The sequence below is a fragment of the Lepidochelys olivacea genome (assembly GCF_965140295.1).
Source record: "Lepidochelys olivacea isolate rLepOli2 genome assembly, chromosome: 3".
NCBI classification, from domain to species: domain Eukaryota; kingdom Metazoa; phylum Chordata; order Testudines; family Cheloniidae; genus Lepidochelys; species Lepidochelys olivacea.
Genome location: NC_140413.1, coordinates 114,606,463 through 114,631,637, shown reverse-complemented (window position 1 = coordinate 114,631,637; position 25,175 = coordinate 114,606,463). Strand labels below are relative to the sequence as shown.

General features: G+C 39.4%; 1 protein-coding gene and 1 long non-coding RNA gene across 2 annotated transcripts in view; one reads left to right on the top strand and one right to left on the bottom strand.

The window, feature by feature from the left end:
• Window positions 1-25,175, bottom strand: part of PPP1R14C (protein phosphatase 1 regulatory inhibitor subunit 14C) — a 74,236-nt gene that overhangs the window by 5,420 nt on the left and 43,641 nt on the right. The window contains exons 2-3 of the mRNA XM_084622666.1: window positions 8,841-8,924; window positions 7,487-7,519 (exon numbers count right to left, since the gene is read on the bottom strand). Of these exons, the coding sequence (XP_084478792.1) occupies window positions 7,487-7,519; window positions 8,841-8,924 (117 nt within the window). The remainder of the gene's footprint in view (window positions 1-7,486; window positions 7,520-8,840; window positions 8,925-25,175) is intronic.
• Window positions 1-25,175, top strand: part of LOC311517647 — a 161,827-nt gene that overhangs the window by 114,956 nt on the left and 21,696 nt on the right. The window contains exon 2 of the long non-coding RNA XR_014710749.1: window positions 5,368-5,513. This is a non-coding gene — a long non-coding RNA (uncharacterized lncRNA). The remainder of the gene's footprint in view (window positions 1-5,367; window positions 5,514-25,175) is intronic.

Here is a 25,175-nt window from a genome sequence, read left to right as displayed (position 1 = left end):
CCTCCTACACCTTATATAGAGTGAAGGGTGTTGATCAGGAAAGGAGACAAACCACACAAATTACCATTCATTTAAGGAAATAAATGAAATTATTAGAAAGGATTTCCCCCTCAGGAGCAATTTTACTTGTGATAAGGAATTCTAAACTATAAACTATCAACACATTTGTAGGTTGCAGATACTTCACACCATGCGGTAGTTAATATATGCCACAGGTATGCAGTGAAGCAAGTTCGTAATCAGAGTGTTTCTAGAACATTTTTGCTTTGCACTGGGCATCATTCTGCCCCTGATGCCTGCATAAAACTCAGATGCTAATACACAACTATGCCTTTCTGCTCACATTCAAAGCAAAGAACAGCTGAGTAAGCATGCAAAGAGAAAGCAAGAAGGATCTCACAAGGCTGCAGATTTGTTTTCCTTGGCTGACTGGGAGATGGGAAGATGCTTCATAATGGTTTATTGTGCATTCATTTTATAATCATCAAATTAGCTAACTCAATACTTCTGGCACAGCAACGGCCCTTTGCTTTCTTTAAATGCTACACAGAAAGGATTGAAATTGGTTTTTGCACCTTTTATTCTTTACGGGTGTATTAGGAGGCAGCTTAATGGCGGGGGGGGGGAGGGGGCTATTTGTTCCCCACACACACCCTCAGAAACAGTTTACTTTTACATTAGAAATTCTGGTTTTCTCTACCTTGTTTTTCTTGGAATGCTTGATTGATGATGATTGAGAATTGACAGGATTGACAGTCACCATGCAAATGAAAGCTGATTATGTTAAAAAAAACCTGAATTTTTTAAAAATCAAAAACACTTCCCTTTCCAGGTTTTGTTAACATCTATTTAACTCATATGCTTGAGAAACACTTAGGAACAACAGTTCTGTTAAAGATTCAAAGGGCTAAGATAGTTTGCTCCTTGCTATCTCCAAGAAGTCCCTGCAGCAAAATTTGGCACCCTCTTATTTTTAAAGAAGAAAAAACAAAGAACCACACTAAGTAAGGCCTTTAATTTCAAAGCAGGGGGGGGAAAAAGGCACAAACCCAGTTTAATTTCTTTTGCAGGTCACCTCTAAACACAATTTGTTACAAATGTGGAGATCCCTGTTAATGAACCATGGGAAGCCATTGTTTCTGGAAGACATACCTTTCTAATTCAAAAGAGCAAATTTTCATGAGAGAGAGAGAGAGACTAAATCTATATTTCATTTGAATTCATTTATATTCAGACCTTCAGGCATTTTCCCAGTCTCCCCCCTCTAACATTTTTCCTAATCAAAGGCATGCAGTTCAGATAGAGCTGGGTGGGTGGGGGGACAGATGAAATGCTAATTCAGCAAGAGGGGAAATCATTTCACCGCTCCTCTTTGGAGGTGTGATTCACTGTTTTAATGACCAGCAATGAATTCCAGGTTTCCTGTTTAAGTTATTCCAATTAGTTCCAGAGTCTAATTGGACACCATCCCAACAGATGTTTCTCCACATGTACAGGATACTTGTGATAAGAGCTCCTCTTAGCCTAGAAATACTTGGAATCCTATACAGAAGCATTTCAAGTCTGGTTTACAAGACAAGCCAAAGAAGGGACAGTATTCATTTGCACAAAGTAACCTTTCCCTCCACAGCCTTCGCTCTCCACAGCCAAATAAAACTCCTGATAGGGTTACTGAGCAACACTGGCCATAGGCAGAGGACATCTCTTCAGAGGGACACTGATCAGCTGGAGCAATACAGGAACAGTGAGCTATCACTGTGTTGGTCCCAGAACATTCAAGAAATCAGTCCAATAAAAGATATTACCTCACCCACCTGGTCTCAATAAAGGAACAGACGGACAGGTCTTTACACAGGTGTGTGTGGGGGAGAAAAATATACAAAGCCTGAGTTGCCTGCAGTGTGCTAAAAAGAATGCAGGGTTTGTTCCCTCTATGGGCCCTTGGTTGGGCAGGGTGGTGACAGGTGCCTCAAAAGGGGAAGGAAGGAGGTGGAGCCATGGGTCTACTTTCTCTCTCCAATCTATATTGGTGTGAGCAGATAGCAGTCCTCTTGCGCACTAAGCTGCTCACTGAAACATAATCCCTTCCCCCAAGTTGTCCTGGGGATAGTGCCACTTCATTGGGACTGACCTTTCCCATCTCTATTGTGGCATTTAGCCAGTGGCTTATGGAAGGTATCTGGTGAAGAGATCATATATCCTGAGTATTCCCACACCTGCTGGACTATTCACAGGCACTGCTGTTTTTGCTGTTTCTTCTCCCCCACACAGTGCACCAGCATCACTAGAATGGAAACACAGTTCTGGTCCTTTGTTTATATTTGTGGTATTAAAAGAAATAGAACTTGCCAGCCACATCTGCAGAGTAAACTGCACAATATGTGCATTGTGTGAGGCATGCCCAAACATTTGGCCCAAACCATAGTCCAAAAGCTTTGTCAAGAAACTATCATTTCCTCTAGTTAGAAATTAAACTTGGAAAAATAGATCTGTAGGGAAATGCCAGTTCAAATGCATTCTTCCCAATGCAGGACTGAAAACCTCTCAAACGCTCCAACTGTTCAAGTAGCTAGGGGGCACTGATTAAGTCACTTAACTAATAGAGTCCTGTACTTTCTTTTGCTGACTCCATTCATGGATACATGATGTTGTTAAGCACATAATTTCCTGCCCAAGAGCTGCAGTGAAGGGCCAATCGCACCTTTGCCATGAGACACTGTTTGACTGGTTGAAATATGCCAATAATTCTCAAAATTTCCAGTGAAAAGCTTTTTTTTTGACATTTCCACTCAGTGCTTTTGGTTTCCCCTACTTCTCTTCCTTTTCTCCCTTTTCTCAGTGGAAAATAAAGGGTAAAAGGAAGAGTAAAATAAACAAAACAAGTTTTCTAGCATTTTGTCAAAAACAACTTTCAAGAGAAACTGAAGTTTTCTATCTCTGGTATGCGTACGTATACACACACACACACAGAGTCAGAGACAGCCTAGACATGAATTATCAGAATTACCAACCTCATTGGCCTTGTTTACAACAGGAAATCTCCTAACATTGTGCTGGTCACTGTGGCAGCCACACCAGCGCGAGCACTAATGTAGACTAGCCAGAGGTTTCTTAGACTTGCTCTGAACCTATCTTACACTAGCATTCTCACTATTGCTACCAGTGGTGGAGCTGCACCAGTGAGAGATTCTCAAAAGTTAATACAGATAGAGTCCTCAACTTCTTCAAAATGGATGCCTTGATAAAAGCTCATTCTTTTCAGGACCACAACAGTTCTTTAATATTAAATTTTCAATAGATCAGCAAAAGAGTAAGTTCTAGTGTCCTCCCTGACAGATGACAATACCCAGAGGCTTTTCTGTGGTGCTCATCACTGCAACATGAGTGCTACAAACATAAATTTATGACCACAAACACCGCCTGTGATTCAGGGTAAGCATCCTCGCATTTGACGGACAGGGAATTGAGGAACAGAAATATTGACTTGCCCCAGGTCTGTCTTGATCTTCTCACTCCCAGGACAGTGCAGAAAGGCCATGCTTCTTCCACAGGATAGAGTATAGGGATGGTATTCTATTCTGAGAATGGCTAGCTGTTTTGAGTAGGGAAGCTCAAGTTCTTGCAGAATATATGAATATTAAAATCAACTGGAACATGAAAATTTATTATTAAGTGACCCTCATGGATAAAGAAAAATATGGACCCAACATACATTCCTCACCTCTTCGTGACAGTTATTTTGCAGATGAGACTTAAAATGCTCTTTAAGTTTCTCCACCCATCTAAAAAAGGAGCTACAGTACTCTTCCAAAATATTCATTCACCCCAAGACTGGGTCTTCTGTCACAGAAGGAACTCCCATTTTTGAATAGTGTATAATGGAAAGGAAAAAATGGAAGAGGAATATCCACTCTTAAGTGGTGTAAAGAATTCAGCAATACAATTCAAAGTCTTGCAGACTGAATTTTTCAAACTTGGGCATGCCAGACTTGGAGGCTTTTCTTTAAACTTATTTCCCTAGCCTGGGTTTTCTAGAGGTATCTCAGTTTCTCTTCAGCAGGTGTGACCTAATCACATTAAGAAAGCAGGCCTTTATTATTTATACTTTAAGATCTAACAATATCTTGCGAAGTGTGCCTCTTAGCCATTGATTTTAGAAATACAGTGAAGTTGGCATCATGTGTCCAGAAGACATTTTTAGTTCCTGGCACACATGACCAAACTTGCTTCTGAGATTAGGGGACATATCAGTCACATTACATGTTGTTCTTGATTAAGATGTTACATTGAATATATTTAAATGGCTTTTAGTCAGTGGGTCTTATTTTATATGCAAGCCAAACTATAATCCATAATACCTTCATCAAAATAATTTGAGGATATTGAATGACTGATATTTCTTTATTTGAAATATTAAGTTTATAAAGTTATGAAAATGATAATTTACTGCAAAAAATGCCAGCTTTAAACATGTTTAGTTCAGGTGAAAGTAGCAGCAATTGCTGTCTTACACAACCTGAGCTTTTAGAATAACTGATCATGCTCAGGTTTCAGAGTAGCAGCCGTGTTAGTCTGTATTTGCAAAAAGAAAAGGAGGACTTGTGGCACCTTAGAGACTAACGAATTTATTTGAGCATAAGCTTTCGTGAGCTACAGCATCCAATGAAGTGAGCTGTAGCTCACGAAAGCTTATGCTCAAATAAATTGGTTAGTCTCTAAGGTGCCACAAGTACTCCTTTTCTTTTTGCGAATACAGACTAACACGGCTGTTACTCTGAAACCTGTCAATCTGCAAAAGTGACACCTTGTCAAACATATAAATGTAGGGGGGAGGAATAGCTCAGTGGTTTGAGCATTGGCCTGCTAAACCCAGGGTGGTGAGTTCAATCCTTGGGGGGGCCATTTAGGGATCTGGGGCAAAAATTGGGGATTGGTCCTGCTTTGAGCAGGGGGTTGAACTAGATCTCCTAAGATCCCTTCCAACCCTGATATTCTGTGATTGTGTGAACTTCAAATTAGTGAACTTTGACTTTATTAGCTTTCCTTTCATGTGCTGTAAAATTGCAGATTTCATACTACGTTAATTTTTTCTGGTTAGAACTCAGGATCACAAGCATTTTTCAGGTGGTAGATGTTTAAATGTTAAGTCCTTGCCAGAAATAGAACTTACCATATTTGAATTACAGCTCCTTAGAAGGAGAAATGCCAGACACTACACTTCTCTCTACACGCACACACTCTTGCTCTTATAGAAATAGTTCACATGCTAATGTGATAAACAGCCAGATTTTTTTATATAGATAGAGTGTGTGTGTTGTGTATTTGTTTATACATGTGTAAATAGTTTTTTTTTCTTCCATGTCCCAGGATTTTCTCTTTTCCCCTTTCAACCCCAAACTGGACAAATTACCCCACTGGCAGAGGAAGAAGAGACCCTGCTCACTGCAGTCTGTCAATTCTGCTCCCATGCCAGCTCAAAGGGTCACCAAGGGAGTGAGGGGAGACTCTTCAAGGTAAGAGCATTGCCTCCATTTCACTGGCACAGGAGTCAAGGACCAAGAAATTAGAATACTAAAATCTAATCCCCTATGGTGGTGCCTTCAAACTTTGGCTCTTTACTTTCAGTTTAAGATTAGGGCACACACAGATCTTCGTACTATTCCATTTAAGCTGCCATACCAATTAACCCTGTCTTTATTACTGTAAGTGCATTCCCTCACGCATACAGATATTTTCTAAAATTATGTTAAACACTGAACACCGCCTCATTCTCAAGTGTCAGGTGTATATTCAGAATACAGAAATAACATTTTTCTTGAGACGAATACAAACTAGACAGAATTTTGGTATAATAAACAGATTTTTAAGCAAAATAATTTTAGCTTAAACTAATTTTGTAATTATTAGTTTGCTCTCTTGCCCTACCTTTCCCTCCCAAAAAAAGCCATCCTCATACATTTATCTAGTTGGGAGAATGGGGTAATCTTGCAAGATTAAAACAAGAGATATTCAGAGCCACTCTCGATAAGCCCATTTGAGCTATTAGCATCCTGTTCTGCATCTCTTCACCTCAAAGTCCGAGAGACATCAGCAATGTCAGGTTCCTGACCAATAGCATGAAAAACAATTGAAGTTCAATGGCCTTTGCTGGAATACGTTGACTGGGTCATCTCAAACATAGCACAACTACTGTAAGACACATCAGAAAGACTTGGCCTTTTAGCCTGGTATCTCTGTAGGAATCCCAGCAGCGTACCACATCTACCATTTCCATCGCACTAAAGGATAAGCTATACAAGCATTAGTATCCAAGTCTTTCTGAGCTACATTTCCATCATCCCAAACAAGAGACTTCATTGGCCATGGCTGCAGCAATGGGTCATCAACAGACTTCTCCAGTATACGGTTCAGTAAGAATTTAAGGCAGAAATAGACAAAGAATTGTCCTGTCAGCCATAACAGAGGTTTTGCCTGACAGATTGCTTCAGTATTCTGTAAAGAAAGCAGCTCAGATTATAGCCATTTCAGCCTGATCTCCCTTGAAGCAGAACTATGTTACCCAAAGCCTTGTTTAATAATGGCACACACCCCTGTCAAGCACAGCTTGACTACAGCAGTTACCAAATAATGGAAACCAAGCTACCGTGCACTCCCCACCCACAACTGCAGTATCTTAGATACCACTATTTGGCATTTGTTCAGAATGTATGGATTTAACTTAAAAGCTTCGATCATGCATTTTAGTAGTTCAACTATTCAAAATATCTGTTAGATCACCAGGCTCACTCTTCCTAGTAAACATGTGCAATTGTAATATATTAAAAGTGGTATAGGTGCTTACAAGTATTTTCTATAGAAATACTAAACTTCCATCCGAATATCCACTTAACAGAAGTCTGTTGGCTGAATCATTCCACTGTATTGTATTTGTATCCATTTATAAAGGTGGCTGGACACATGCCGCTCAAACAAATGTCTATAAAGTAAGATATAAGTCTCTCCCCAAAGCTAAGCTAAAAAAGACAAGAGTATAATGGTCTTGCTTAGGAGACCATACAATACATTTAATAGGTTGAAACAATGTTATGCAAATATAGTCATTTGGTCAGTTAGATTTTTATCATTTCAGATGAAGTGATTCCATTTGTTCACGTCTTCACATCTGGATTTAGGTGTTATTGAAGGCAACCAAAACATGAGAGAAGGACAAGTAACACTATGTTTATAGTTTGCACATTTTACCTGCATCACAAATCAAAACCCTAACACTTATCTAGGAATAATCAACTTTCTTCCAAAGAGCCCAATCCTGCTCCAGTCAAATAGCAGAACTCCAGCATTCCAGGGGAGACTGTCAGGCCTGAAATGTTCATAACCCCTCAACTCCTAATCAGCATTCCCATATTTTTACCTAAAGATATAGATATAGTACGACTACACTGTTTTTAACAGGGAAAAATGGTATTCAAGAAAAGGGGTATTTTACCTCTGTTGGTTTGTAGCAATCTACAAGAACTTCCTAGAAGTAAAACAGGAAAGAAGTCTGTATTAAGTCATGTATTAAGTTTTGAATACAGTTTCTGTATTAAGTTTTGAAAAGTAAAAACACATCTATAATCTGAGACTATCGTACTTTCATAGTGTTTTTCCCATATATAATCAAGCTAGATCAATGAGCTTTCATGTAGCTTACAGAGAAGAGATGTGCAATCTTTACATTCAATAACTCCTCCCAGAGCGTAGCAGCATAGGTGCAGCAAAGTATCTATAGCAGAAAGGGACTACGCCACTGGGCTCAGAGGGGAAGTAGTAGCAGCTTCCTTAAAAAGGAATTCTACATTAAAAATCCCGATTTGTAAATCTCCAAGGAGATAGAGAGGAGGAAAAGCTAAGATTTCATACATACAAATACTACCCCCAACACACCCCAAGATTCAAGTAACTTTTTACTGGGAGCTTTTCACTAGGGCATCACTAATTGGGTTCTTTACAGACCTTCATCCCAGTTCACTAGATCTTGTTTCATTTCCCCTCATATATCTTACCTATTACCCATTTTATGGCAAGTCCTGCACTGGCTTCAAGTGTCTTTTCCAGACACACAATTATTCTTCCTTTCTCCCCACTCTTTCCTCTCCCACTCCATTTCATTAACATTTACCTCAAACAAGATTATGGAATTAGACCAAGAAGTCTACTGTAATTGCCTAATTCAGATGACATACTTTGGATTTCCCTGTTTTGTTAATTCTTGTTGTTGACTATCTTGATTTTCACCCCACATTTTTAGATAGAGCCCTGAATGGCTACCAATGGGTTATGCTTTTACACTCAAAAAATTGCATGTGTTTCAACAGAAGCTGTAGTTATTTTTTCCATTGCTAGGAAAAGATTAGTAATGAAGACCACAGGGATCCGTACACATGCATTAATAGGGAATAATGCCAACACTATCATGACCAGAAGACCCACTGGTTTCTGAGGTTCTTAAAGTTAATGTGGGTTTTTCCTCTTCATATTTTACAATACTAATGACACTTGGAGAAAAGTTAAGGTGATCTACTACTTCTCAGAATAATTATCCCTCTCACTAGTGTACTGGACATTGTATTTTTACTATTGTCATCCTCATTCAAGGAGTTTCCTCATAATGCTAGGGAATCTGTTTACATTCAGACAGTAGTCCTAGACAGGTTACATTAAATTCCCTTTTCTCAAATTTAGGAAATACTCATTCTAAGGCTACCACCAGAAGCAGAGTCATTCAGAATTAACATATCAGGGTGACTATATCTTAAGTCAGCTATATGCTCAAGTTTACTTAAGGAAAAATATTTTACCTGTAATTTGATAGCTCTCTCCTCTTCATTAGTTGCATCAAGAAGGTCATCAATGTCAATTTCTACATCTGGCATCTCTTCTTCCTGCAAAAGGAAAAAAAAAATATCAGGTTGAGTGCATTAAGTTGTCCAACTCAAAAGCTGAGCTGGCAGTCTAGCAATAGCACGTACATTACCATCTGCTGGGGGTCAGAGGAGAAAGAAATCAATTAGACACACCAGGTTGGTTCTTCATTCCTAGGCCAAGAGAGGTCACAAACAGCATGCTTAGGCCTTGGTAGTACAGGAAGGGAGATTTCTCGTAAGTCTTCTGACAATTTCAGGAACAGTGTTAAGAATTTAAGAATAGCTGCATATAGCCCTCCTTGGATTGGAGCAGATGAAGTGTTTGGTGCAGGGAAAGGGATAGAGAAGCAAAAGAATTGCTTTGAAAATTATACTCTGGATTGGCCTTTCGGCTGTTCCTACCTTGTTTCAGTTATGGAAAGGCATGCTCATTCACTGTTAGCACAAAGTGACACCCTAGTTCCCAGCAGGAAAGTTCAGATTTCCAGTGCCCACAATGAAGAAATGAGAAATTTCATACACAAAGTCTTTCCCCATAAGATTATTATATTCAATTGATATCCCACAGCTTTTGCGTCACCACTGAAATCAGACAGATGTTACATGCGAGACAAAGCCATTCAGAAATTGGATCTTTCTGCCCACTAGGTTTAGGAAACATGATCAGCAATATATAGATTCTGAAGTACTACATGCTTCTTCAGTCTCTCCCATAGAAAGCATTTTTGCTAAAATTTAGATATCCCTGCTTACTGCATTTAAATTATGTAAAAATAATAATAATAAAAAAAAAAATCTGTTGAGCGTTTTAACTGTCTGACCAAATACAATGTCAGAGTTGTTCCTCTGTACTTACAAGTATCTCAATGTTAGCAGTCAAGATTCATTTTATTCATACCATCAAAATAACTAGCCAGATCACAGATTCCACCTGCAAACAAAACACCAACTAAGACAGAGACTTAAGCTTCTCCTTTAAGCTAAGTTTGCATTTTGTTATTTCTTGAGGGATGTGGATGGATTGTTTTTTCTTTTGAAAAAAGTAGAAATGGCACAGAAACATGCTAGTGTAGAACTGCAGACGGTTAGATAATATCAATATTGATATGGAATGCAAGTCACTTGCATGGTTAGCAAATGCAGCAGTAGACACGTCAAGCAACAGTTAGGCGTGGACATTCATTGAGTAAATAAAAAATATTTTCAACTGGAAGTTACTTTTTTCCCCTAAAATACTGCATGCACGCACACACACAAAACCACCAACCTCTTCCCCAAAACTGGGTACAAATTAAGTATAAGAAGGGTGAAAAAAATAATACTTTAAAAGAATTGTGTGGACTAAAAAACCATCATTCAGTATGAAGTCAGAATTCTAAAGTTAGACATAAGAAAGAAAAGCGGCCATACTGGGTCAGACCAAAGGTCCATTTAGCCCAATATCCTTTCTTCCAACAGTGGCCAATGCCAGATGCCCCAGAGGGAATGAACAGAACAGGTAATCATCAAGTGATCCATTCCCTGTCGCTCATTCCCAGCTTCTGGCCAACAGAGGCTAAGGACACCATCCGTGTCTATCATGGCTAATAGCCATTGATGGACCTATCTTCCATTAATTTATCTAGGGTTTTTTTTTAAAATCCTGTTTTAGTCTTGGCCTTCACAACATCCTCTGACAAAGAGTTCCACAGGTTGACTGTGCATTGTGTGAAGAAATATTTTTTTGTTTTAAACCTGCTGGCTATTAATTTCATTTAGTGACCTCTAGTTTTTGTGTTATGAGAAGGAGTAAATAACACTTCCTTATTTACTTTCATCACACCAATCATGATTTTATAGACCTCAATCATATTCCTTCTTAGTCGTCTCTTTTCCAAGCTGGAGAGTCCCAGTCTTATTAATCTCTCCTCATACAGAAGCCGTTCCATACCCCTAATCATTTTTGTTGCCCTTTTCTGAATTCCAATATATCTTTTTTAAGATGGGGCAACCACATCTGCACGCAGTATTCAAGATGTGGGTGTACCATGGATTTATACAGAGGCAATATGATATTGTCTTATTATCTATCCATTTCTTGATGATTCCCAACATTCTGTTCGCATTTTTGACTGCCGCTGCACATTGAGTGGATGTTTTCAGAGAACTATCCACTATGACACCAAGATCTCTTTCTCGAGTGGTAACAGCTAATTTATGTTGAGATTATGTTTTGCAATGTGCAGCATTACTTTGCATTTATCAACATTGAATTTTATCTGCCATTTTGTTGCCCAGTCACCCGGTTTTGAGAGATCCTTTTGTAGCTCTTTGCAGTTTGCCTGGGACTTAACTATGCTGAGCAGTTTTGTATCAACTGCAAATGTTGCCACCTCACTGTTTACCCCTTTTTCCAGATCATTTATGAATATGTTGAATAGGACTGGTCTCAGTACATACCCCTCGGGGACACCACTATTTACCTCCCTCCATTCTGAAAACTGACCATTAATTCCTACCTTTTGTTTCCTATTTCTTAACCAGTTACCAATCCATGAGAGGACTTTCCCTCTTATCCCATGACAGTTTATCCACTGGATCCCCTTGTCCACGTGCTTGTTGACTCCTCAGATAATTCTAGTAGATTGGTGAGGCATGATTTCCCTTTACAAAACCATGTTGACTCTTCCCCAACAAATTATGTTCATCTGTGCGTCTGCCAATTTTGTTCTTTACTATAGTTTCAACCAGTTTGCCTGGTATTGAAGTCAGGCTTACCAACCTGTAATTGCTGGGATCACCTCGGGGGCCCTTTTTAAAAATTGGCATCACATTAGCTATTCTCCAGTCATTTGATACAGAAATGATAATGATAGGTTACAGACTACAGTTAGTAGTTCTGCAATTTCACATTTGAGTTCCTTCAGAACTCTTGGGTGAATACCATCTGGTCCTGGTGACTTATTACTGTTTAGTTTGTCAGCTTGTTCCAAAACCTCTTCTAAAGACACCTCAATCTGGGACAGTTCCTCAGATTTGTCACCTAAAAAGAATGGCTCAGGTTTAGGAATCTCCCTCATCTTCAGCCGTGAACACCGATGCAAAGAATTAATTTAGTTTCTCTGCAATGACCCTATCGTCCTTGAGTGCTCCTTTAGCATCTCGACTGTCCAGTGGCCCCACTGGTTGTTTAGCAGACTTCCTGCTTCTGATTTACTTTAAAAAAATAATTTTGCTATTACTTTGAGTCTTTGGCTAGCTGTTCTTCAAATTCTTTTTTGGTCTTTCTAATTATATTTTTACATGTCATTTGCCAGAGTTTATGCTCCTTTCTATTTTCTTCACTAGGATTTAACTTCCACTTTTTAAAAGGATGCCTTTTTGCTTCTCACTGCTTATTTCACTTTGTTGTTTAGCGACGGTGGCTCTTTTTTGGTTCTCTTACTATGTTTTTTAATTTGGAGTATACATTTAAGTTGAGCCTCTATTATGGTGTCTTTGAAAACTTTTCATGCAGCTTGCAGGGATTTCACTTTTGGTGCTGTATCTTTTAAGTTCTGTTTAACTCACCTCCTCATTTTTGTGTAGTTCCCCTTTCTGAAATAAAATGCTACAGTGTTGAGCTGCTGTGGTGTTTTCCCTGCCACAGGGATGTTAAATTAAATTATACTGTGGTCACTACTAGGTCCAGCTATATTCACCTCTTGGAGCAGGTCCTGTGCTCCACTTAGAACTAAATCAAGAACTGCTTCTCCTCTTGTGGATTCCAGGACTAGCTGCTCCAAGAAGCAGTCATTTAAGGTGTCAAAAAACTTTATCTCTGCATCCAGTCCTGAGGTGACGTGTACTCAGTCAACATGGGGATAGTTGAAATTCCCCATTATTATGGAGTTTATTTTAATAGCCTCTCTAGTCTCCTTGAGCATTTCACAGTCACTATCACCATCCTGGTCAGGTGGTCGGTAATATACCCTACTGCTATATTCTTATTATTAAAGCATGGAATTACTATCCATAGAGAGTCTGTGGTACAATTTGGTTCATTTAAGATTTTTATTTCATTTGATTCTACACTCTCTTTTACATATAGTGCCACTCCCCTACCAGCACGACCTGTTCTGTCCTTCCGATATATTTTGTACCCTGGTATTACTGTATCCCATTGGTTATCCTCATTCCACCACGTTTCTGTGATGCCTATTATATCAATATCCTCATTTAATACAAGGCACTCTAGTTCACCCATCTTATTATTTAGACTTCTAGCATTGGTATATAAGCACTTCAAAAACTTATCACTTTTGAGCTGTCTGCCATTACATGATGTAATTGAATGGGATTTTTTTTTCATTTGACTGTTTCTCATCAGATCCTACCTGTATTTTATATTCTTCCATCCTCTCCTCCTTACTAGGAGAGAATCACCATTAATAGATCCTCCCCTAAGGGTTGTCTCTATCTGAACAATGTGCTCTTCTGCACCTGTCAGCTTTTCCCCAGCCCTTAGTTTAAAAACTGCTCTACGACCTTTTTAATTTTAAGTGCCAGCAATTTGGTTCCATTTTGGTTAAGGTGGAGCCCATCCTTCCTGTATAGGCTCCCCCTTTCCCAGAAGTTTTCCCATTTCCTAATAGATCTAAACCCTTCCTCCCTACACCATCGTCTCATCCACGCATTGAGACCCTGCAATTCTGCCTGTCTAACTGGCCCTGCACATGGAACTGGAAGCATTTCAGAGAATGCTAACATGTAGGTCCTGGACTTCAATCTCTTACCTAGCAGCCTAAATTTGGCCTCCAGGACCTCTCGTCTATCCTCTCTCTCCTATCCTTATCTATGTCATTGGTACCTACATGTACCACGACCACCGGCTCCTCCCCAGCACTACATATAAGTCTATCTAGCTGTCTCGAGAGAGCCGCAAGCTTTGCACCATGCAGGCAAGTCACCATGTGGTTCTCCAGACATCACAAACCCAGCTATCTAGGTTTCTAATGATTGAATCTACCATAACAATTACCTGTCTCTTACTAATAACTGGAGTTCTCTCCCCTGGAGGAACATCCTCGGTGCGAGAGGATATCACATCATCATCTGGAAGGAGGGTCCCAACTATGGGATCATTTCCCTCTGCTCCAGTTGGATGTTCTCCTTCCCTGAGACTTTCATCCTCCTCAACAGCACAGAGGCTGTCAGACCGGGGGTGGGGCCTTTCTACAGTATCCTGGAAAGTCTCATCTATGTACCTCTCTGTCTTCCTTAGCTGCTCCAGCTCAGCCACTCTGGTCTCCAAAGCCTGTACACCATCTCTGAGGGCCAGGAGCTCCTTGCACCGAATGCACACAGATGCCACCTGCCCATACGGCAGGTAATCATACATGCTGCATTGGGTGCAATAAATTGGATAGCCCCCACTCTGTTGCTGGAATTCTGCCTGCATTATATTTTTATTCCTGAAGCTCGTTCCTTCGTTGCTGTTTTGTTTTTATCAGGGGTGTTTTTGGTTTAAGTTTAAAGAACGTTAAGTGTATCTAGCCCCCCCCACACACACACACCCTCTAAACTCCCTCGCAAAACTCCCGTTAGCCACTCCTCTGGTAGCTTAGGAGTGGGCTTTTTAAAGCCCTGGTCTTCCTGAGTATGACCCATTGTAGTCTCCCCTGGTTAAGGGTGATAGGTGCTAGAGGGCATAGGGATCAAAGCCTCGTTAAGAAGCTCTCAGCCTTGCCTAGCAAGCCGTTAGGCTCAGCACACACACGGTCAGTATACGGGCCCCCAAACAAATACACCACACAGTATATTTCAGTCAAGCAGCAAGCACACCACAAACACACACACACACACCAAGAGTCATGTAATCACTCCTCCTTCACCTGGAGAAGTCCCTCGCAAAACTCCTGTTAACCGCTCCTGTTCGCTAGCTCCCTAGACCATTCATTAGTAGTTACTTAAGGTGCCTAACTAGCCTGGCCTACATTAATTTCCAAATCACCCATGTTAAAATCCAGAAATCTGATCAACAGGTCCTGCACCTTTACAATATTTTATGTATGCAGTGTATTTTGACTACTGTTAATACCCAAAGAATCCTTGTTTTGGAATTAAGATGAAATTCAGAATTTGTTCAATATTCTTAATACTTGTGTATACTGTGGTAAGCCCCAGGACAAACACCTACAAAAGGGGGGTAGTAATTAGTCCCAGGGGATTAAAAGGCCCCTCCCTATCCACTGAGGAGAGAGAATACAGGACAATAAGGTTCAGCTGGAAAAGGGGTTGCTATGGAACCAATTAGGTTCAGCTGACTCCAACTACTTGGGACCTTTTTAAACCCTCCTCTGGGTGGTAGGAGAGGGAGGGTGAGGAGCAGGGAAATTGCCAGTAGGCTGTTTGCAGCAAGACACCAGACCTTCCCAGTAGGGAGGCTGCACTCCCTCCCCAGAAGGGAAGGAAAACAAGCACAAGGGAGTGACTGAGAAGAGGAGTAGCAGGACCCTGTGCCACCTTTCAGGATTCGCCTTGCCCCAAACCTGAGTCTCCAAGGCTAAAAAGGACTGAGCCTACTGAGATGAACAAGGTATTTTGCCACAATACGGACTGCAAACTGTTATTTCATTAACACGTAGACATTCATCTAAATTGCCACTACAGACCTGTGTATAAACACTTATTTATATAGCTACACAGGCCACAACTATTTTGAGTGCACATGCAAAGCAGGATCAAAGTTAGTTTTGTTTTTAAACCACACACATTTTGTACCTGCCATTATAGATTAGCAGCAGTGGTCAGCACATCACACATTGTCAGGTACAATTTTTCAAGTAATCCAGGATCTGGGAGATGTACCAAAAAGCCATATATGCATTCTGATAAGCTTCTTTGATTTAAAAGCAACAACGGATTTTAAAATTGAAAACAAGATTTCCCTGAAGAAATCTGCCCTATCCTCAATGCTCTCTTCTCCCATACTGAGCAACCTGTTTCCTGCTTCTGCCTCAGATTTAATGCAAGTTCCAAGTCTGGGCTAAGCATAGGCTTGTACAAGTTTGTAGGCCAGGTTACCATAGAATCATGGAGTTTAAGTCTAGATGGGACTACCAGATCATTTAGTCTGGCCTTCTGTATGTCACAAGCCACCACCACCACCCAGCACCTGCATACTAAACCCAACAACAGAAAAGAAACCAAAAAGTTTTACAGCCCACAGGAGACTAAACTATAGTGTGCTCCTGACAGAGCGTAGGAGGGACTGAGGTAATGGGTTAGGATCCAACCTTCTCATATAGGAGCCATATAGCCACTAGAGGAGGGGGGAAAAAAACATCAGTCCTTACTAGGCTGAACTAGAGTCAGACTGATGACCAACAAGTAAAAGGTTTAGTAGCCCACTGGCAGTGTTCTGAGAAATCCTATCTTCCAATAAATGCTAACTTAGATTGTAAGCTCTTTGGGGCAAGGACTGACTTTTTGTTCTGTTTGTACAGCGCCTAGTACAGTGGCAGAGAATAAGTATGATAACACCACACAACTTGAGAGGGTCTCTCTCACACTCACTATGTTAAGGTTTTTGAGTGTATGGCTTTGTAAGTTAAGAAATGTAAGAAATAAGGTAGCCATGCAAACTTTATTCAGTCTGTATGGGCATATGCATATGATGCAATCTTTACTAAAACTTATTTTCTTCCTACATGGTTTGTTAGCAGGGTTTAAACCCAGGACCTCATTATCAGACCTCTCTTGATCAAGCTAAAGGAGTAACAGGTAGCAAAAGAAGGCTATCATCCTTCATGTAAGCCAGTGACTGGGGGTAGCAGGGAGGGTTGTGTGTGACACTTTTCCAGTGGTTACACAACTGTTTGCTAGAAAGCAGTTCAGTGGCCCATACTGCAGAGGAAGGCAAAACACAAACACACACCATCAACAAAAAAACAGGGTCTCTGCCAATCTGACCTGGGGCATAATTCTTTCCCAACCCCAAATATGACAAATCAGTTAGACCCTGAGCACATGGGCACACACCCAGGGGAAAATTATCTGTAGTAACACCAAGCCCTCCCCTTCTAGTGTCCCATCTGCAGCTGTTGGAGATATTTGCTAACAGCAGTCATGAAGGGGTAATATACCGTTGTAGGCAATTTCATCATATCATCCCCTCTGTAAACGTATCAAGCTCAGTTTTAAAACAAGGTTGGCTTGTTGCTCCCGCTATTCCCTGTGGAAGGCTGTTCCAGAACTTTACTCCCTTGATGGTTAGAAATTTTCATCTAATTTCAAGACAAAACTTATTGAGGGCCAGTTTATATCCATTTGTTCTTGTGCCAACATTGACCCGTAACTTAAATAACTCCTCTTCCTCCCTGGTGTTTATCCCACTGATGTATTTAGAGAGAGCAATTGTATCTCCCCTCAGCCTTCATTTTTAGGCTAAAAATCTTGCCTCATAAGGTAGGTTCTCTATTCCTCTGATCATCTTAGTAACCCTTCTCTGCACCTGATCTAGTTTGAATTGATCTTTTTTAAACATGGGAGATCAGAAATGCATACAGTATTCCAGATGAGGTCTCACCAGTAGCTTATATAATGGTGGTAACACTTCCTTATCTGTACAATACCTTGCCTGATGCATCTTAGGATAGCTTTAGCCTTTTTTCAGAGACACATCCCATTGGCAGCTCAGTCATCCTTTGACCAACCAATACACCCAGGTCTTTCTCCTCTCTTGCTTCCAACGGATATGTCCTCAGCTGATAGTAAAAAGTCTTGTTGTTACTCCCTACATGCTTGGCTTGCACTTTGCTCGATTAAATTTCATCTCATTTCTTCTACTCCAGGTTTCAAGGTTGTCTACCTCTTCTTTAGGATATTCTGGTCCTCTTCTGTCTCACTTTTGTATAATCTGCACATTTTATTAATGCACTCCCACTTTTTGTGCCACGTCATTAGTGAAAATGTTAATAAAGATTGGTCAAGACTGATTCTTTAGGAAAACCTCTTGCACCCCTTCCTCAAGCCTGACAGTTCATCTTTGAGTATGACCCATTGTAGTTTCCCCCCCTTTAACTAGCTCCTTGTGCTTTCAATTCTCATATTAATCCCCATCTTCTCCAATTTAGCGAATAATTTCCCATATGGAATTGTATCAAATGCTTTACTGAAATCCAGGTAGATTAGATCTTCTGCATTTTCTTTGTCTAGAAAATCAGTTATCTTCTCCAAGAAAGAAATCAAGATGGTCTGGCACAATTTACCTTTTATAAAACCATGTTGTATATTATTCCAATTGCGGTTTACCTCTCTGTCCTTAACTATTCTCTTTCAGAATTTGTTCTAAAATCTTGCACACAACTGAGGTCAAACTAACAGGCTGTAGTTTCCCACATCACTTATTTTCCCCCCTTTCTTAAATATAGATACTATATTTGCAATTCTCTGGTCATGCAGTACAACCCCCAAGTTTACAGAGTCATTAAAAATTCTTGCTATTGGGCTGCCAATTTCATGTGCCAGTTTCTTTAATATTGTTGGATTGAGATTAACCAGGCCCCCTAATTTGCTCCCATTAAGCTACTTGAGTTTGGCTTCCACCTCAGATGCGGTAATTTCTACTTCTATATCCTTGTTCCCATTAGTTACCATGCCACCGTCCCCAAGCTCCTCCTTACCCTTATTAAAAATTTAGGCAAAGTATTTATTCAGGAATTAGATAATCTAAGTATAGCCTTCAATCTCCACTCCATCCTCTTCTTTCCTTGTTTTCTTTTTATTTATATGGCTAAAGAACCTTTCGTTATTGGTTTTAATTTCCTTTGTGAGGTCCAACTCTGCTTGGCTTTTAGCTGTTCTCCATTTTTCCTTCAATATTCTAACCTTCAAGAGGTAGCTTTCCTTGCTGATCCATCCCACCCTTCTATTCCCTGTATGTTTTGTGCTTTCCCTTAATAACCTGTTTGAGATGCTTGTTCATCCAGTTCAGTCTGCAACCCCTTCCTACACATTTTCTCTTCTTCTTACTTTGGATGCAGGTTTCAGATAGTTTCTGCAATTTATCCTTAAAGTAATTCCAAACCCCATCCACATTCAGATCTTTGAGTTCTTCAGTCCAGTCCCCTTCCCTAACTAATTCCCTTAATTTTTAAAAAAAAGTTTTCCCTTTTGAAATCAAGGACCCTAGTTGAAGACCTTCCTCACCATCCCTCCCCCCAAACATCAAGATTTGGCAGAGACTTTGAACTGCCATATTACACATCTAGATTCTATTCCCATGTCAAGCTTTACATATTAAGTCACATGAATTCTTTGTAGACAACAGCCAAGGAAATTTAGTTTAACATACTTCAGAAGTTTGATTACAAAGAGTAATAGTTATTCCATGGTTAAGGCAATTTCCCATTATAACCCCAATTCTTAAAGAAGAAAAAATGGTGGTGTTATGGGGACTTCACTTTCGGAGACATGTTGGAGGGTCTCATGCAGCCAGTAGTAAGACTTAAGAGTTTCTAAAAATAAGAATTGTCTAATGAGATATTTCGCCGAATATGAGATAACTATTATAGATCTCATTAAGGCAGATAAAAAGATGAATTGATCACGGATTTGGAAGTTGGTGGTTGCCTAGGGACCAGTGATCATGACTTGATTACATTCAATGTGGGCAAAAAGAAAACTGTTCCTACCAATAATGTATATAATTAGTGTTTCAAGAGGGCTCATTTTCCAAAGATAAGGAAAATAATGAGCAAAACTGACTGGAAGGAAAAGTTTAAAACAGAAAAATGAATGAGACCTGGGAGTTCTTTCAGAAGACTTGATTAGATGCTCAAAAAGCCATAACTCCACAGTAAAGAGAGGATAATTTTGGCTAAAAGCCATCCTAGTTTGGCAGCAAATTGAAGATACTAATCAGAAGTAGAAAAAAAGTAATATTAAACAAAAAAGAGAGGAAATAGATAGCATTTGATATAAATTAGAAGTTATGAAGTGTAGAAAATTGATAAGGGAGACTAAAGAAATCATGTAACAACCCATGGCTGGTAGGTCTAAGGACAATAAAGCAGCTTTTTAATTACTTAGAAACAAAAAATATCCTAACAATGGTATAAGCACATTATTAGATGGAGTTAGCAAAACCGTTAATGATGCAGAAAAAGCAGAAGTGTTCACTGAACACTTCTATTCTGTATTTGGAAAGACATAGGATGATGTTTCTTTCATATAAGGATAAATTACTTTCCAGTCCATTAGTAACTGGGGAAGAATATTAAACAAATAATACTAGGCATAAACATTTTAAAATCAGCAGAACCAGATAACTTGCATCCAAAAGTTCTTAACAAGCTGGCTAGGGAGATCCTAATGTGCCAATATTCTGAAAGGGCAAATGGTCTTACCCAGGTAACTATATGCCCCATTAGAATGACATCAATCCCAGGAATGAATAAAAACTGGGAGTTTTAAAAACAAAAGGAAGTATTTCTTCAAACAACACACAGTCCACCTGTGGAACTCTTTGCCAGAGGATGTTGTGAAGGCCAAGCCTATAATAGGGTTCAAAAAAGAACAGAATCATAGAATCCTAGAATATCAGGGTTGGAAGGGACCCCAGAAGGTCATCTAGTCCAACCCCCTGCTCAAAGCAGGACCAATTCCCAGTTAAATCATCCCAGCCAGGGCTTTGTCAAGCCTGACCTTAAAAACCTCTAAGGAAGGAGATTCTACCACCTCCCTAGGTAACGCATTCCAGTGTTTCACCACCCTCTTAGTGAAAAAGTTTTTCCTAATATCCAATCTAAACCTCCCCCACTGCAACTTGAGACCATTACTCCTCGTTCTGTCATCTGCTACCATTGAGAATAGTCTAGAGACATCCTCTTTGGAACCCCCTTTCAGGTAGCTGAAAGCAGCTATCAAATCCCCCCTCATTCTTCTCTTCTGCAGGCTAAACAATCCCAGCTCCCTCAGCCTCTCCTCATAACTCATGTGTTCCAGTCCCCTAATCATTTTTGTTGCCCTTCGCTGGACTCTCTCCAATTTATCCACATCCTTCTTGAAGTGTGGGGCCCAAAACTGGACACAGTACTCCAGATGAGGCCTCACCAATGGAGTTCATGGAGGATAGGTCCATCAATGGTTATTAGCCAGGTTGGGCAGGGATGGTGGCCCTTAGCCTCTGTTTGCCAGAAGCTGGGAATGGACATCGGGGAATGGATCACTTGATGATTACTTGTTCTGTTCATTCCTTCTGGGGCACCTGGCATTAGCCACTATGGGAAGACAGGATACTGAGCTAGATGGACCTTTAGTCTGACCCAGTATGGCCATTCTTACGTTGGAAAGGTAATGGAAAAGCTAATACAGAAGTCAACTGAATTAAGGGTAGCAATATAACGGTTGGTTTTAGAGTAGCAGCCGTGTTAGTCTGTATTCGCAAAAAGAAAAGGAGTACTTGTGACACCATAGAGACTAACAAATTTATTTGAGCATAAGCTTTCATGAGCTACAGCTCACTTCATCGGATGCATTCAGTTGCCTATCAGCATGATTTTATGGAAAATAGGTCTTGTCAATCAAGCCAAATGTCATTCTTTGAAGAAATTTGGTTGATACAGGTAACTCTGTAGATATAACTTGGACTTTTGTAAACTGTTTGACTTTATGCATTTAACATATGCCCTATTGATTTAAGAGATGACAGCACAGGTCTGGTGGGACAATATTGAGTGATAAAAGAAGTGGTTAGATCCCTTAACTCTACACCTACAAAAATGTTTTCTTGTAAAGAAATTAAGTTTTAAAATGGCTGTCACAGGACCTGGATTCCATTGACACAATTTCAACTGAAGTTGTTAAACAGATGTGATTGGGAATAGGCAATTTCACTCTTCCAGTTCTGAAAAAGATCTTTTTCAGAACTTTGTAAGTACTATCACAAAGTAGTATAAGCAAATTAAGACATGCAGCTTTTTTTTTTAAAAAAAAAGAGTAATTTCAGTTATAGAAATTTCTTGTAACACTAGGCAGAGGGACAATAGGGTTGAGGTCTCTTATTTCTTACCTCTATATATATATTAAAACTTTTTTTTGCTGCTGACAAGCATGTTACCTCTGGAGAGACAAATACAGTTTGAGAACTGCAAAACTAAGCATCTCTGATAGTATCTTCTAGACTGAGCACTCCATCCCATTGGGTAGATGGAAAGATTAACCTAAATCTATACAGAAACCCCTGGAACCCCATAAAATTGGGTCCCTAATCCATGAACTATTGGAACTCATTTACAAAACTTTTCTTAAACATTAAATGAATATATTGTCTCATACTATAAAATTTATCCCCATTCCATGATGAGATCTTTGAACTATAATGTATCTAAAAATAGTTTTAATTAAGATAGGTGTTTTCCTCAAAGCATGTTACAAAAAAATCCAATTGAAATTAAATTTTTTTTAAAAAAAATCATTGATTTTTATTCCTCCTGGTCTCAAGTTCCTGGAGACTCCAGGATAATCCTGGAGGGTTGGCAACTGTAGCTCAGATTATATGAAGTGGAGGAATTAGATTTAAGGGAAATTAATGATGTATTTCCATACTCTACCCACACTTACTGAAAGGATTACCAATGGGATGGAATGCTCAGTCTAGAAGATACCATCAGAGATGCTTAGTTTTGCAGTTCTCAAACTGTGGATTTGTCTCTCCAGAGGTAACATGCTTGTCAACAGCAAAAATGTTTTAAATATATAGAGGTAAGAAATAAGAGACCTCAACCCTATTGTCCCTCTGCAAATTTCTGTACACAGAGTCAATCCCTTACCTCTCTCTAAAAGTGCAAAGTTTCAAAAAGTTGAATGTTTAACTAAATTCAAAAATTCATATGCTTGTTTTGTTAAAATATTATTATGTTTGCTGTTGAAGAAAAAAATCCAGAATACATAACGTTGTTTTAGTTAAATAAAACAATTTAAATGTCTGTCTAGATGTTCTCCTCCTAATACAGCATGGCAAGAAAATCCTCCAAATATTAATGATTAACCTATCGAACTGGAGATAGTTTACCTCCCAATAACTTCATAAATATCTGCTTCAATTACCTTTGGTTAATGAAATAACCAACCAAACAAGCATTCATTTTCTGATATAGCTATAAAACTAATCTGAAAAGTTTTCAAAATAAATCACTTTCAAAACGTATAGTGTGTACCATCTAAAAATGAAACAGACATCTGAGTTAAGAACATGTACTAAGCTTATAACCACCAACAAGAATGCACTTTCATGTTAAGAAATCCCTGACTAAATCAAATCCACCCTGTTAGAGACTAATCTTTAATTAAAAATTATGTAATGTGATGAAATCTCCAGGAATACATCCAACCAAAATTGGCAACCCTAATGAGCAAACCCACGTTCTTATTCAGATATTTGTAGACCATTTTTCCTTGTTATGAATTAGCACTGACACCATGTCATATCCTTGTAGGGTTTCTGTGATAAAAAAGGAGGTAAGTTAGGAGCAGCAATGATGCTGTTACAAGTTCAGTTCTGGAAGTCAGATTCCATTTGGCAACGAACACTGTACATGACGGCTTTACAGAAAAATGTTGCAAGTACCCTCTAATAGCCCTCCTCAAAGATCTGGTGCTCCACTGATGTGTCAGAAAGCAATACTTTTCTTTTGAAGGGCTTTGGTCTTTTAGTTGAGTGGGAGAGGTGTATGGGTAGTGATGGGAATAATATGCCTTAAGGCAATTATTTTGAAAGCCCCTTTGTGGCAATTCTTTATGAAGGAGAATGAGGAACAGATTTCAATATGTAAGGGCTACGGAACAAAGATTTCCATCGCCCCCCCCCTTCACTGAACACATCCCCACAGGGAAAATAAGGTTAATCTACATAGACATGGCACAGAGGAACAGCTGCTGTCTTTTTAGATGCCATTGCATCTTTGCCTTTTTTATTCAGTTACAAGACTATAGACCAGAAACCTTATAGAAAGTACACTCCCAATTTCCCCTGGACAAAATTATCTAGGTTCTAGGTTATACAAATGCTAAATATAAGTCAGATACTTAATTCTTACACCAGTCAGTTGTATTCTTACAAGTACAGCACTTTGCAATGGGAGCTGAGTGGGGGGGGGAGGGCAACAGAAGTGAGTGCAGTTGTCTTAAACTGTCAAAAGCCAGTTGGAAGGGAGAGGGGAAATGCAAGTTAGAACTATACGAATGCTTGTGTAAGTATAAAAAAATTGACAAGGTGAAGAGAAGTTATTTATGGAAAGAAAGATGGGGCAGATTTCAGAGGATGCCTTGTAACAGATGCAGAAGCAAATCTTCAGTGCAACTAAAGTTTCTCAATTTGGGCAATACAAAATATGGACTGTTCCCTCTTCTTGGTCTGACATTCAGTTCATACATAGTATATTTTACTATGTGTATGGAATATGGAACTATACTAATAAGGCACACAGATTGCTGTGTTTTCATTTGAAGCACCGTGCCACTTCATGTTCCACAAAATAAAAACAAAACACACCCTAAGTGGTCACAGTCCATAGAGCCTAAACATCAGGTTCCTGATCTGGCCCATTTTCATAACGCAGCTCAAGCTTCTTCATAAGGATGTTGAAATACTGCTAGCCTTAAGTGCTCAAAAGTCTTGATTCAGATCCCACTAATATCATAAGGTAGAGCTGGGGTGGTTGTTTTCTTTTAAAAAGCCTAACTCAAGATTGTAAAAACTGGAAGACATCAACCCTGAAAATTAACTAGATTCTAAGACTATTTAAACATAAAATTTGGTTTTCTATTTAAAAAACTTAGATTCTCCAAAGGGAGATTTTTGTTAGATCCCAGGAAAAGTTTTTTTTGACTGTCAGGTAGTTAAGCACTGGAACAAATTACCTAGGGAGGTTGTGGAATCTCCATCATTGCAGGTTTTAAGAACAGGTTAGGCAAACACCTGTCAGCAACAGTCTGGATTATTACTTAGTCCTGCCTCGGTGCAGGGGAATGGACTAGATCAGTGGCTCTCAGCCTTTCCCGATTCCTGTACCCTTTTCAGGAGTCTGATTTGCCTTGTGTACCCCAAGTTTCACATCACTGATTAAAAACTACTTTCTTACAAAATCAGAAAAAAAAATACAAAGAAGTGTCACAGCACACTATTACTGAAAAATCGCTTACTTTCTCATGGTTACCATAGAATTATAAAGTAAAATCAACTGGAATATAAATATTGTACTTATATTTCAGTGTATAGTATATAAAGCACTATAAACAAGTCATTGT